The sequence below is a fragment of the Aplidium turbinatum genome, chromosome 5 (genome assembly GCF_918807975.1).
Source record: "Aplidium turbinatum chromosome 5, kaAplTurb1.1, whole genome shotgun sequence".
NCBI lineage: Eukaryota > Metazoa > Chordata > Ascidiacea > Aplousobranchia > Polyclinidae > Aplidium > Aplidium turbinatum.
The window spans coordinates 12,059,011-12,072,057 of NC_137476.1; the positions used below are offsets into that span (position 1 = coordinate 12,059,011).

Sequence of the window (13,047 nt, forward strand, 5' to 3'; positions counted from 1 at the left end):
TGCGTGAAAGTTTGTGCTGATCTTTCTTGGGTTGGTTTACCTTTGATCAGTATAAACTACAATCAAAATAAAGTTATTGAGCTAAAGTTAGTTAATTATAGGTGGAGAAATAATTGAACCAGGTCAGTTTTGATAAATTCCGTGGTTGGTATATTCTGATATCAAAAAAGACTGTTTTGTAAGTATTGCAGCTTATTTAACATTTAAAATCTTTAAGTCCATCTGAAAATTGAGCTCACACCACCAAAACTATCAGCAGGCCAGTTACCACTTTGATTGGTACGATCACGATCACCAGCAGTTTCACAAAGCGGTCAGTAAATATTGAACATCAATTATGATTCAACGAGATCATATTAGGTTATGTGTTTATTTTGGCGCCATAAAAAGGTTTAAAAAACTTGTCTATGAAATTAAAAAGCACGAACAAGCTTGAATTTTTTTTACATTTCCTGTTCAAATTTAACAAATTAGTTGGGCAATGATTTACATATTTTAAGTTTTTGTCACGTCGCACGTTTATCATGGCCGACACAGCATTATTTCTTGATTAAAGCATTCTATTTTAATCTTTGTGCTCTATTATTTGCCAGACACAATCCATTTTACTACTTTGTCATAGACCACGTTTCTTCATGAAAATTTAACATTCAATAACACAAAAATAACTTGTAAAACTTATCGAATGCTTTCTCGACTTGCCAACCTACCTTGCAAATCCACACTTCATGGAAACGAGACGTCATTACAAATTTCTACTTTCAGCTGCGTCAAACGCTTGTGCAGTGTCATTTCAGCTTACCACGTTTCATTTTCTTTTTTATCTTCCAGAAATTTCTTTTTGACGCAAAACGCAACACGATCTATCATACGTGTGCGTGGCATTAACTTCAGGTGAAAAGGTGCTTGCTCAGCCCCAAATTCAACTAGTGTTTCCAACCTGGGTTTCCACTTTACCCAAACTCGAAACCCTGTCTTGCTCTTTTTACCACCCAAAACTAGATTGCATAGAACAGTGGTTTTTGTCAGCAAAGCAAAGTTCGCTCAAAGAGCATTCGGGAATAAGTCATATTCAAGGTCGTTGATAACTCTAGTCACAACCTCTTGAGTAGGTCTACCATATTTTCATCACCCAAAAAGAGGACATGTTTAGTAAGCAAGTAAAATGCCAGTGGATTTGTACGTTTAAACAGTTTTTGCATCTTAGATGATTATAGGCCTATGTAGCAAAAGTGACAAATAAAAAACATCACATATTTATTTGTCAGATTTAGTCAATGAACATTTTGCTGTTCATTTGATTTTCTCCACAGAAAGTTTGCATTTGATTTGCTCCACAGTTGGGCGAAGAAAAAAATCTCCACAAAAAAGATTCGTTTTACATTTGCATTTTGAGCCATAGCTTATTGTAGATGAAGAATTGCTCGATTTTTAAAAATTCATTTAAAAAAATCTATAGTTCTGCAATATTTGAACTATTCTGTCCATTTTCTAATGTGCCATCATTTAAACAAAGCTAATGCAAGCTACCTATCAGGTTTAAGATGCCTTTGCACTAGCTTTGGTATAGATCGAACCATCAATGTCAACATTTTTCTCTGACAGATACTTCCACACACCGCTGAAAAGCGTTATCCTATTCTTTGGTGTAAGACAGTATAAGCATCCAATCAAAGGATGTGAACTCGGAAAATGAAATTAGTGGTCTATTCATCCAAATAGGCAACAAAAGAGTCGAACAATAGAAATACATCTGACATGATCATCGAGTAACACTTTCTTCCTTTGCCACAGAAATAAATGTATCTACCATATCCACAGCAAGCAATGTATTGTCAACCTCAAAGTCAATAAACACTTTTCTTAAACAAGTATAGCCTACTTCTGCCACAGCTCACAGAAAACATACTTTTCCTTTTCGGTATCGTTGCTTAGCCTTATTTAGCTTTCGCCAAGGTCACATAAAAATAAAACCTTGTTGAAAATGATAGCAATGCAAAAAAGAGGACATTTGAGCATTTTCAAGTGTCCTCGGAGGACAATCCATTTTTTACAAAAGAAGAGGACAAGTCCTCATAAAAGAGGACATATGGTAGCCCCACTCGTGAGGAAACGGTAGCTGTTGAGAGGCAGAAGCTTCGATAACACTTCTTCCATTCCCATATTGTGCGTATCTTCAACGTACTGTTGAGCTCATGAGTCTATTTGCAGCCACGCACTGAGTAGGAGATAAAACCAGGAAATAAGAAATGTAAAGTATAAAAAAAGTTCACTCATTTAATGTTGCATTTTCTTGCCTGGTGTGTGATGCCGTGCATTGTGAGGGTATGTGAGAAAAGAGATTCTAAAAGCTCACATTGCAGTTGATGCATTTATGTTACGCTTTTGCGCATGCGCGTAGTCATCAAAATTAGTGAAGATCTAGACGAGAAAAACTGTTTACCGCTGTCCTGCATGATGTTGGTGGGTTTTAGTGAAGTAGCAAATAGTATTTAAACTTGAAATGACGTTTGGCGCCATACTTTACAAACGAAGAAATTGCAAGAGCAAGCGGCGCTGGTTCGATTATCGGGATGTGCCCTGAGCAACGCATTTCAAGAACTGTTCTTCATTCAGCGGCACCTAGTGGATGGAATAATTGCAGACAGCAACATTTCAACAATCGGAAACTTCACTCTGTTAATCTCGGTGAACCTGTGTCACTAGTTCAAAGCATCTACAAGTATGCAAAACTGTCAGGATTATAAGCTTTCAAAGAAGCTTTCACAGTCCGAGGATAAAGATTCCTTCTAATAAACGTAAGTAAAAAGTGATGAAAATACAATAAGTTATAAAACAATTTTGACAGCGTTGTAAATAAAGCCCTTTTGAAAAGTAATTTTCAGTAATTTTTGTTTTCAAAAATTTTTACCAAAAGATAAAGAATACCTTGTATCTCTATCCAGGACTAAATTTGAATTTGCTAAATAATGTAAGTCCTCCCTTTTTAATGTAAATATACCTATCATTATTTTTCACAATCTTATTTACGTTTTTTTGCCGAACTGTAAGCAAAACCATAAAATTTAGCGGCAGTGCTGATAAGAATGCACGTTTAATTCTTAGGCCTACTAAATCTTAATTAAACTTCCATTGAACTGAAATCGAAATTTAGGAACAAGTTATTATTAATTTGTTTATATCGAGACTTTTTCTTTCCCTTTAAAATGTCGATATATGCAATTATGCATGTTCTACTGTGGCTCACTAGGTCTCTCTTGGTGTCAAGTTTCAAGAATAATTGCGGGGCTGTTTTACATTTAACCTTTCATGCAAAATAATGTCTGGGTGTATTTCGGATACTGTATATTTTGTACATCTTAAGCTGACTTTCAGACAGTTGCGTAACAACTTCGAACAATGACACAAAAATCTTATATTTGTTAGAAACTTGCATGAACCTTTCCAGGAAACAAGATAAAATGCCTTTGTGCTTCAATTAGAAAAAGCTAAGAAATTACTAGCTTTTCTCAGACTATTTTGATTCAAGAAAAATCCACATAAAAGTTGAAACACACAAGGATAAATTTTATATAAAACAGAATTGTTTTATTGTTCCACAGAGAAACAATGAATTACAAACTTTTCGAGACATTTCCAAAAAATATGCGATCAAAATTTGAAGCAAACTTTCTTCAAGAAACAAAAATGTAAGGTATGAAAATGGTTTTGTGTAAGTTTGTTGGATTGGCTCAAAAACTAAAACGATTAAAATGCATCACTTTTCATCTTGTAGTCCACATAGGAAAATGCAGAAAAAAAACACATGCTTTGATGCAATTTTTTTTATTGTTATTTAGTATAGGAAAGGTGTTGTAACTGCTATTTGTGAGTGCTGCAATTGCCTACTGTAGCATATTTCAGAACTCTAAATTTGTTCTCACAATGATTGATATTCATATTCCTACTTATAGCTTTAGTAGATTGTTGTGCCACAAACAAAATAATATAATTTAATTGTACTTGCTTTTGCATGTTCTTCCTGGATTTGACATAATTTGCACAAGTTAATAGACAGATCATGTTCTTGGTGAAATGACTTTTAAAATAAAGGCCGTCTTTCATGTCATGGTTTTATCTTTCAAAGAACCACACAAAGTTGATTAAAATGTCTACGAAGAAGCTTCAAGATCAGGCGGCTCTGGTTCGACTCTCGGGGTGTGCGCTTGAGCAACGCACGTTAAGGATTGCTCTCCTTTCAACGGCATTTGAAGGATGAATAATTCCACGGCAACAAGACTTCAACAATTGGAAAGTTCACTCTGTCAATCTCGGTGACCTGGCCTGCGTCAGTGATTCAAAGCCTCTACAAGTATGGGAAACTGCCAGGATTAAGCTCTGCAAGAAGCTGTCCCAGTCCGAGGATAAAGACTGAAACAATCTTCCTCTGTACATTCAGTTCTTTTGTCACGTATTTATTGTTCATGCATAAGCAAAGTATGAACTTGGTAAACCATGCCTCTCAATATTAGGTTTGTTTAAACATGAGTTAAGTCCAATGATTCAGTTTATTTCAAGAACCTTTATCGAGTTTAGAAAATCGGGTCTTAGACAAATGTGTAATCCCTAGCGAAGTGGTTTTTGAAAGAAATGCTGTTTATTTAATCTTTTCAGTCTAAGGCTAAGCAAATTTGCAAAAGTGTTCCTCTATTTCCAAATTTCTTTTTCAAAGATGGCGACTTTCGATAAGATTATTGCCTGAGGCAGCCCTCATCAAGATCAGGATCGAGTCAACCTGCAGACATCGAAGTCGCTTTCTGTCAAGCAACATCTGTGAAGTGGGCGTGAAGTGTTGAGGAAAAAACGCGGCGTTCTAGCATCAAAACGTCTACCGAGGGTTGACGTCGAACTAAGAGACTTTGAGAAAGACGTAGGAAACAAAATGGGTTTAAATAATTTCAATTGCGTTTTGTCCTTTTATCTCAATTGCTTTGAAAGGTGCAAGTGTGACGTAACAATACATAAGCAAAGCGAGGCAGCTGGATACAACTTGCTTTGTTACTTCACAATTTTGTGTCTAAAAATATCTCAGTTTGCAGCCATCAGCCTTGCCAGCTGGTTAGTTGTACATGTGCTGTAGTTAGTTAGGTGTTTTAAATGTTGAGGTGCTTTTAGCTACATGTGTGCCAGCAGTTTTTCTATAGCAACAAAACAACGATGAAGTTACAATGTTGTTTATTGTTAACAGAATGCAAGAAAAAAAAAATGAAAAAACTTTAATACGATTAACAGAATCTAAGCGCAATTAATCAGATCGATGTTTTGCGTTGGAGAACGTTTGTTACTATTTTGAGAGTGACACGGAATATACTTTCAAAGATATCGTGCCTTATTAACAGTGGTAGCTGTGATCCAGCCATTTATTGTTACAAAGTCTGTCCATCTACGAAGTTCCCTTTTTACGTGTGGTTATATGGGAGCAATATGACCAGCCTACTAACATTTGGAATATTATGTGGATTGGTAGTCTTTGTCCGAGGGACAACTGGAAATCTTGAACAAGGTAAGTACAAACATGTAGAATAATACTTTGATTTTGTATTTGTAAGGTAGACAATACATTCTAAAGCACTGTGGCAGGAACGTGGTCTTCATAACAGCTGTGCTATGGCAAGATTAAGGACAAGAACTTTTACATTGCGAGCCTAACGAGATGTTAGAAGGTATACAAGAAATTAGTTGAAGGTACAAGTTAGGTTAGACTACGGAAAAGTAAGTATTTTTAAATCTTTTACAATAGCGTATAACTTAAGATAAATATTCGCAATTTTATTTAGCTACACAGATACAGTACAAGATATACAGCTACCGCAAAATGACTTGAGACCTCGATCATTTTCACACGTTTTTAATTGCAATAAGTATTAAACCATTGTGTATTGCATAAAAGGCAATTGTTTCACTCAAAACAATTATGATTATGATGTATAATACGTACACAATGGGCTATTAGCAAGAAAATGTTACTGTAGAATTGCTTTGGGCATTTTATTAGAGTAAAATAGTGAAGAGAAATCAGAGGAAGTTCTGGGAGAATCATAGTTAATTTGAAAGCATAAGAGAATCCAAAGTAAAAGTTTTCAGAGGTGAGTAAGTATTTTTGTAGTAAACTTGTCATGCCTGGAAAGTACACTAGTAATGAAGAGAAGGCTCGTATTCTTGCATGGAGGCAGGAAAACGTGCCAATAAAAGTCATATGCAAGCGAAGTGGAAGAGGAAAAGCAACCATTATGAGGCTCTTGGCTGCAGCCAAAAATCTTTCATGCAGAACAGTTTCCAAGCATAAGTTTGGTGGAGGAAGAAGAAAAAAAACATCTAAACAAACTGACACCATCATGAAACGAGAACTACAAAAGAACCCTCGTTTAACAGCATTAGGCCTGCAAGATCTTTATTCAGATCTGCTGCAGCATGTAAAAATCCGGACAGTTCAGCACCGCCTCCAAAAGGACTTGGATCTTCCAAGCCGTAAAGCTGCCAAAAAGCCTCTTATCACTGAGCGGATGAAAAAACAACGGCTAGCATTTGCCAAGAAATATGCCCATTGGACCACTGAACAATGGAGAAAAGTAATGTTCTCTGATGAGAGCAACTTCCAGGTCTTCAAGATGGGGTCTACTACGGTGCGGCGTCCAAGGTCATCTGATCGTTTTGATCCTCGATATACAGTTCCGACTGTTAAACACCCACAGTCAGTCATGCTGTGGGGAAGTTTTTGTGGAGAGAAGGGAAGGGGAGGCATGTACTTTCTTCCAAAAAATAAAAAAATGAACGCTGATCTCTATATGCAAGTTTTGGAGGAGCATATGCTCAATTTCTTCCACATTCATGGCTCCGAGGTGTTCATGCATGATAGTGCACTCTGCCACAAAGCCAAAAAAGTAACAAGATTCCTTGAACAGCGACAGATAAATGTTCTTGAATGGCCTGGCAACAGCCCGGATTTAAATCCCATCGAAAATTGCTGGCACAAAATGAAGAGAACAATGGCCGAAAAAAAACTCCTAACCTGGATACTCTTAAAGAAGAGCTGAAAAAAGTGTGGTGCCTGGAATTGACACCGGATTATTTTAGAAATTTAAGCGACTCTATGCCCAAACGCTTGCAAATGGTTATCAAAAACAAGGGCAATATGACAAAATATTAACAAAAGTGACTATTTTTAATAAAAGCGTTTATAACAAATAAACCTGTGTTTTTCTTGAAAAATAAGGTAGGTCTCAAGTCATTTTGCGGTAGCTGTAGGATAAAATAGCCAAGGTTGGATTTTCGTTGCCGCATAAACACAAGATCCTTTTTTTCTAAAATTGTCTTTAAACTTCAACACCTAACTTTCAATGCGTAGCCTATATGTCAATAAAGAGCATTTTAGATTTTGATACTTGCACAATTAACTTCAATTCAATTTATTTTTAAGAGTTATAAATTAACTTATAAAGGTTTTAAGTAAGTGTTTTGTCGAACAATGAAAAATTGTAACTGATATAGCCTATAACCGGACAAAAATTGCGATGACTTTAAGGAACGTCAGTTTAATGTTTATGAAAAGGTATATTTAAAGTTTTGATGGAAAATGTTAGTCATATGTTAAATTGGAAATGATTTATAGAATTGTTGGAATGATTAAATAATAAAAGTTAATGCGATTTCAAGAAAATGTGTGGCCAAAAAAATTATAAAAATGTGGGCTATTGATGGAATTTTCTGTTAACTGTTTTGCTCAACTTTTCCTGTCATGGTTAAATCTAAATTTAAAACTTTACTTTCCGATTCAGTTTGTCATTTTCTTAATTAAAACTTTTGTACTCATGATCTAACACATTTCGAGAACAATGGTATTTAAAATGCTAGCTTTGAAAGAATAAAGTCTAGACTTTTTTTTAATTAACTATTGTGTCATTGAATATTTGCTTATGCCTTAATTATCACATAACACCAACAATAAAATCGTTGCAATACATCTCTTATTTTAGTGTATTAACCTTTCATTTATTTGTAAACAAGAAATGTAGCTGCTTCTTCGCTCAAAAAAAATTGTCTTAACGCTTCAGGGATTTTTTGCCAAAAAATTTTAGCGGGAAGATCACAGGCACCCATTTGCTTTCGAGGGAAGAAACAAGTTTAAAAATGGTTAACGCTAAACAATTTAATATCTCTGTTTTCTTTGCTGTTAACTTAGTAGGCTGTTTAATTTTATTGTTTTTGAGTATTTTTAGATGTTTGTTCAAGCGATGAAAAGCAGGCTTTGCGTAATTATGGCAGTTTTCCATCCTTATCTTGGCGACCGACTTTTACATCGTTTGCCGTTTTTGTATGAAAATTGCAGCACAATATTGTAAGTTGCTACAGCACAGTGAGACAGAAAGAGTAACAAATAATAATTTTTGATTAGTCATAGAGTCAAACTGATACGTGATCATGAACATGGTAGGCTATATGCCAGTTACATAACTTCATTGCAATGTTGTTAATGTAATTGTAAACGAAAACCTTACCAGAAATTTTAAGTAAAAGTTGAAACGCGAATGTTTTGTATTTCATAAGAGACTTAGATTTCACACCAACCGCAGTCTCTGGGTTTGTACACAACAATATTATTATTTACTAGTTTTTGAAAAAGAATGAAAAGAGTTTTAAGCTCACTTTGGTTGTATATTTAACATCACAGCATTAAATAAAACCAGGAAGTTTTGTTTTAAAACACAATTTAAAATTACTTGTCCCGGATAAAATAGGTTTGACAACATTCGTTGAAAAATTAGAACAAGGGCAGTTAAAACCGAAAGGACACGCATTTCTTGAAAATTCCTCAACTTGGCCAAACTTGCTTTTTTCATACTTGCATAGACAAATAGGTTCATTGAGGTCTTCTGTCAAAACACTCAAATCTAACATTTTGATGCCACTCTTCGAAATGCCATTTGAAAAACCCTGTCACGCCCATGACGCATCAATGTCGACAGCGTGACACATGGACTCGACGCAAAAATGGCGTCATTGGTTCTGAAACCACGTTCAGAGAAACACGCGATCTATCTGTAGCTATTTTACAGAGAAAGCTGTCGCAAACGTGCAATTACATGAAATTTGCACTGCTCACTGCCCACACACAAGGTATGCCACCAATCATGACTGCCAACATACATTGCTTCTCAAATAATTTAGACAGCAAAATATACTAATACCGTCCATGTTTGAGCTCTTTGATAATAGAAAATGTGTTTATTCAAAACACTATGAACGCATCAAGACACATAGCCTAACGGTACATCTATTTTTAGCAGTGTAAAAATATATATTTACATCACTTTCAAGACTCATAGAGCAATTTCCTCACTAGCGACGGAGGCATGAACAAATGTATTTCCTTTGTGTTTTCATAACTTTGCTATTATGTCAACAGCTTAAAAAACTTTAACATCGTTTCTAATTTTGAGAAATAAGCACGCTTTGAAAAAAGTAGTTTTTTGTAAACTTTCTAATAAATGTCAAGTTTACTAAATCGTTTCCTTTAAGATGTTTCAAAATGAATGTTTGTTGTCTGCGCTCATGGCTTTGTTCTGGGGATGAAACCAGTGCTCTTAACAAATGCAAGCTTAATTTTTAGACCACATTACTTTAGCATTGTCAAACGTTGCACACAAAAGTTGAAGCTTATTGCCAGCAATAACTTTTTACACTGTAGACTCTGTTATCACAGCAAAACCTTTTCTCATTTCAGCTTTTCTAAAAGAATCTTTGGTTAGTTCTCTAGCTAAAATTGCTTATGGTAAGTTTTTTTGGCAGCTTTTTTCGACGCATATACCGCATACAGCAACAATGCAAATGATCAAAGATGCTCATTTGGGGTGTAGCCCATGTATACAGAGTGTTTTCAATCTGTTACTATTTCAAGCATTTCCATCACGGCCCCGCCTTTTGGATAAAAATCGAATAAACATTACATCATTTCCGGATTTTGAACAACCAAGAGAGGTCGTACGATTTTCTTTATGGAAAAATTGAAAAATTGATTAACTTTTTTCCATATCAATTGTTATATCATGATTTAGTAAAAATGAAACTCAGTTGAGTTTGGTTGTATGGGCATGCGTGTTTGTAGGAAAAATAAGGGCGTTAGTTTTTATTAAAATGTAATATCCTTTTTTGGTGATTAACTAATTCATTAAACTTCGATGTAAAAATGAGTTGAACATGCCTGGTCATCGCGCAATGTTTTGACATTTACCGTTCCTCCCGTACGATCGCTTGTCCGATACATTCCTCTGGGAACAGAAATGCCGTTTTGGGTTTAATAAAATTTAAACTGACTTTCATGAAAATGCAGTTGATGTTTCGACGGCGATCACTTGCGGAAGCTACAAAAATAACTTAAATAAGTCGAGTCAGAAATGCTGTTATTTCACAGCGCAATTTATGTAATTCGATTAGGACTCAAAACAGAAAACGATTTTAAGTTGTTTCAAACAATATTCTACGTGTTCTTTGACGAAAATTTTGAGTGTTATTCGGTACAAAATTTGTACATTGTTGATCTTCTGGGTGTCTCCAATTTCTTTCATCCGTTTTTTTATGCATTAAACAATATTCCGTTTGAAAAGTGCCTCTTATTGTTTTTGCACAACATTTTTAGTGTTAAATTTGGTTTTGTTTTTATTTGTTTATGGATCCATTTCTTGTAAAGTGATTTTTTTTATGAAATATTAAAAATACCTTTAGCGCTTTCTTCCTCAAAATACAAGATGGTTGAAAAAGACGTCATCACAATAATTGTTAAACTGCATATTTGTAGACACCATTGAAACGCTTTGCAAACTGAAAGGCTTTTTTAACTCGTGCTTTTCGTTATTATTGGTGAGGAGATAAGTTGATCAATATATTAGTTGCATCGGATGAAAAGCTGTTTAGATCTTATTGAATGTGGCTCCATCACATCTTGCACCAATGCATGATGCTTCCAGGAAGTCTAAATTCTTTGCATTTCGCAAAATTCTTCTTTGTTTTGTGAACCTTTCCTGGCTTATCTGGGCAATCGAAAATGCCAATTAGATGTAACTTTTCTTCACGATGAACATCTTTCACAAGACACATCCAATATGCACATTGATGACGGACATGCCAGGACCAAGTATGTGTACGTGACTAAGTATGGGGGTCAGACATCTTTGCAGCTGACAAAATTACAACTTTTGCATTGTTGTAACAAAACATGACTTTGAAACGACGTGAAACTGACACTGTTTTGAACTTGAATTTGCATTACGTAACTTATACAATCTTATCACGTTTCAAGAAAGATTTCAGCCAGACCGAATAATGGTTAGCCAATCTAAGAGTCTGTATGGTCATAAACAAGTACTGTCATGTTTTTGCAATGAGCCAAAAATTGCGAGGAACAAACGCTATAAGATCTGTGTTGGTTGCTCAGTTTAATACAAATCTGGAAGTAACTTATTCATTTTTTGGTACTTCCATTACCGTTTATAGGACATCGCATAGGCTACATAACAAAGAATCACACTCCTAAGCGTATCTGGATCTAACAAATAAATAATTTATTCAAGCTTTAACGTTGTTACGTGCTCGCTATTCATTGGCTCACACTTAATACATTTTTATGTTTTGTTTACATAAACTGCAAATGACTTATTCATTTCTTGGTACTTCCATTATTATCATTGCTTCCATATCAAGTGCATGCGGCATTCAAATTAAGTGTAAGAAATGGTTTCTTTTATAAATCAACAAAGAGGAGATCGAACTGTTTATAAAGATTATGTGGTTTTATAACACTTAGCAAATATTCAATGCCTCTTCTTTGAATCTGAATGGACGCAAAAATCGGACGGTATTTTCAAAACATTGAATTGAACATAACAATCTAAACTCTGTGTTTTTAAACAAGACCATGAAGCTAAACGAAGGCATTGATAGGTCAAAGACAATAATTCCTAGTGATTCTTTTTTAATAACTTTTTGAAACATCTTTTTGTATTGATATTGGCAAAATCAAAGCTTTCAAATTAAAATAATTTCTTCTTTTAAAATATTTCCGACCACAAATAGGCTATTTATCATATTGTCAGGTATAAACAAAAAACGACCTATCACGATCACCTCAATAGGTTTCCCAAAAGTTATTAAATTAAAAAAATGTAATGTAAAAAAATACCCTTTTAGCCCTCGGTCGTTTCTTTAATCACTTTTAATGGCCTGAAAAAACTTTGTTGAGAGCTATATTCTTTTATTTTATCGCCATAAACCAACTCAAGCGCTAAGAAGTATTGAAACTTTTGTAGTTTTTTACCCAAAGAGGAAGCGATTTCCCGTGAGTTTTAGTTTTTTTGCAACAATTGGTGCTAATTTTTTACACATGTTTTCAAAATTAATTTTTAAATAAAAAAAGTTGAATTTCCATGTAATGATTGAATTTGTTTCCCAGTTTTTCTCCAAAAAAGCGAAAAATCATATTTAATAAAATCAACATGAGAATTCAGACAATCATACATGGTCTGCATAATCAAATTTGGTTGATGACTTCAAATTTTTGAGGCGACTGTGTTAAATAATTTTTTGGCAGAGTTCATTTTAATTTAGACTACGCAAAATATCATCACATTCCTTTAAAGTTCTTGCTATTGTTCTTATCGTTTATTTTAAAACTTTATCTTTGCCTGTGTTGAAAACGTTGTGTAGTGTAGTCAGAATTCGACGTGTTCTCTGAATCCATGGTTTTGTCTTTAAGCTTTTAAGTCTTTGTTCAGTAGATTTGAATGCACTTCCAGTAACAAGTTAATTCAGCTTCTTCACCATGGTCTTTTGGTTTATATGATTGCAGACTTAGTGCAATTGTGGCTAAGCTGCGAATGAATGCGAAGAAAATGTGAATATACTGAATAAATTTAAAACATCCACATCTTAAAAAGACTTTTAGACCGCTAATTGTGAGCTACACAGTATTCAGCTTTACCACAGAAAACAATCAGTTTAATGTAGGATTTCATGAAA

General features: G+C 34.6%; 1 protein-coding gene across 1 annotated transcript in view; it reads left to right on the forward strand.

Annotated features, from left to right (window-relative positions):
* The first annotated feature begins 5,245 nt into the window (after window positions 1-5,245).
* Window positions 5,246-13,047, forward strand: part of LOC145771321 (MAM and LDL-receptor class A domain-containing protein 2-like) — a 34,960-nt gene continuing 27,158 nt past the window's right edge. The window contains exon 1 of the mRNA XM_082583068.1: window positions 5,246-5,542. Coding sequence (XP_082439194.1) covers window positions 5,464-5,542 — 79 coding nt within the window. The 5' untranslated portion in view covers window positions 5,246-5,463. The remainder of the gene's footprint in view (window positions 5,543-13,047) is intronic.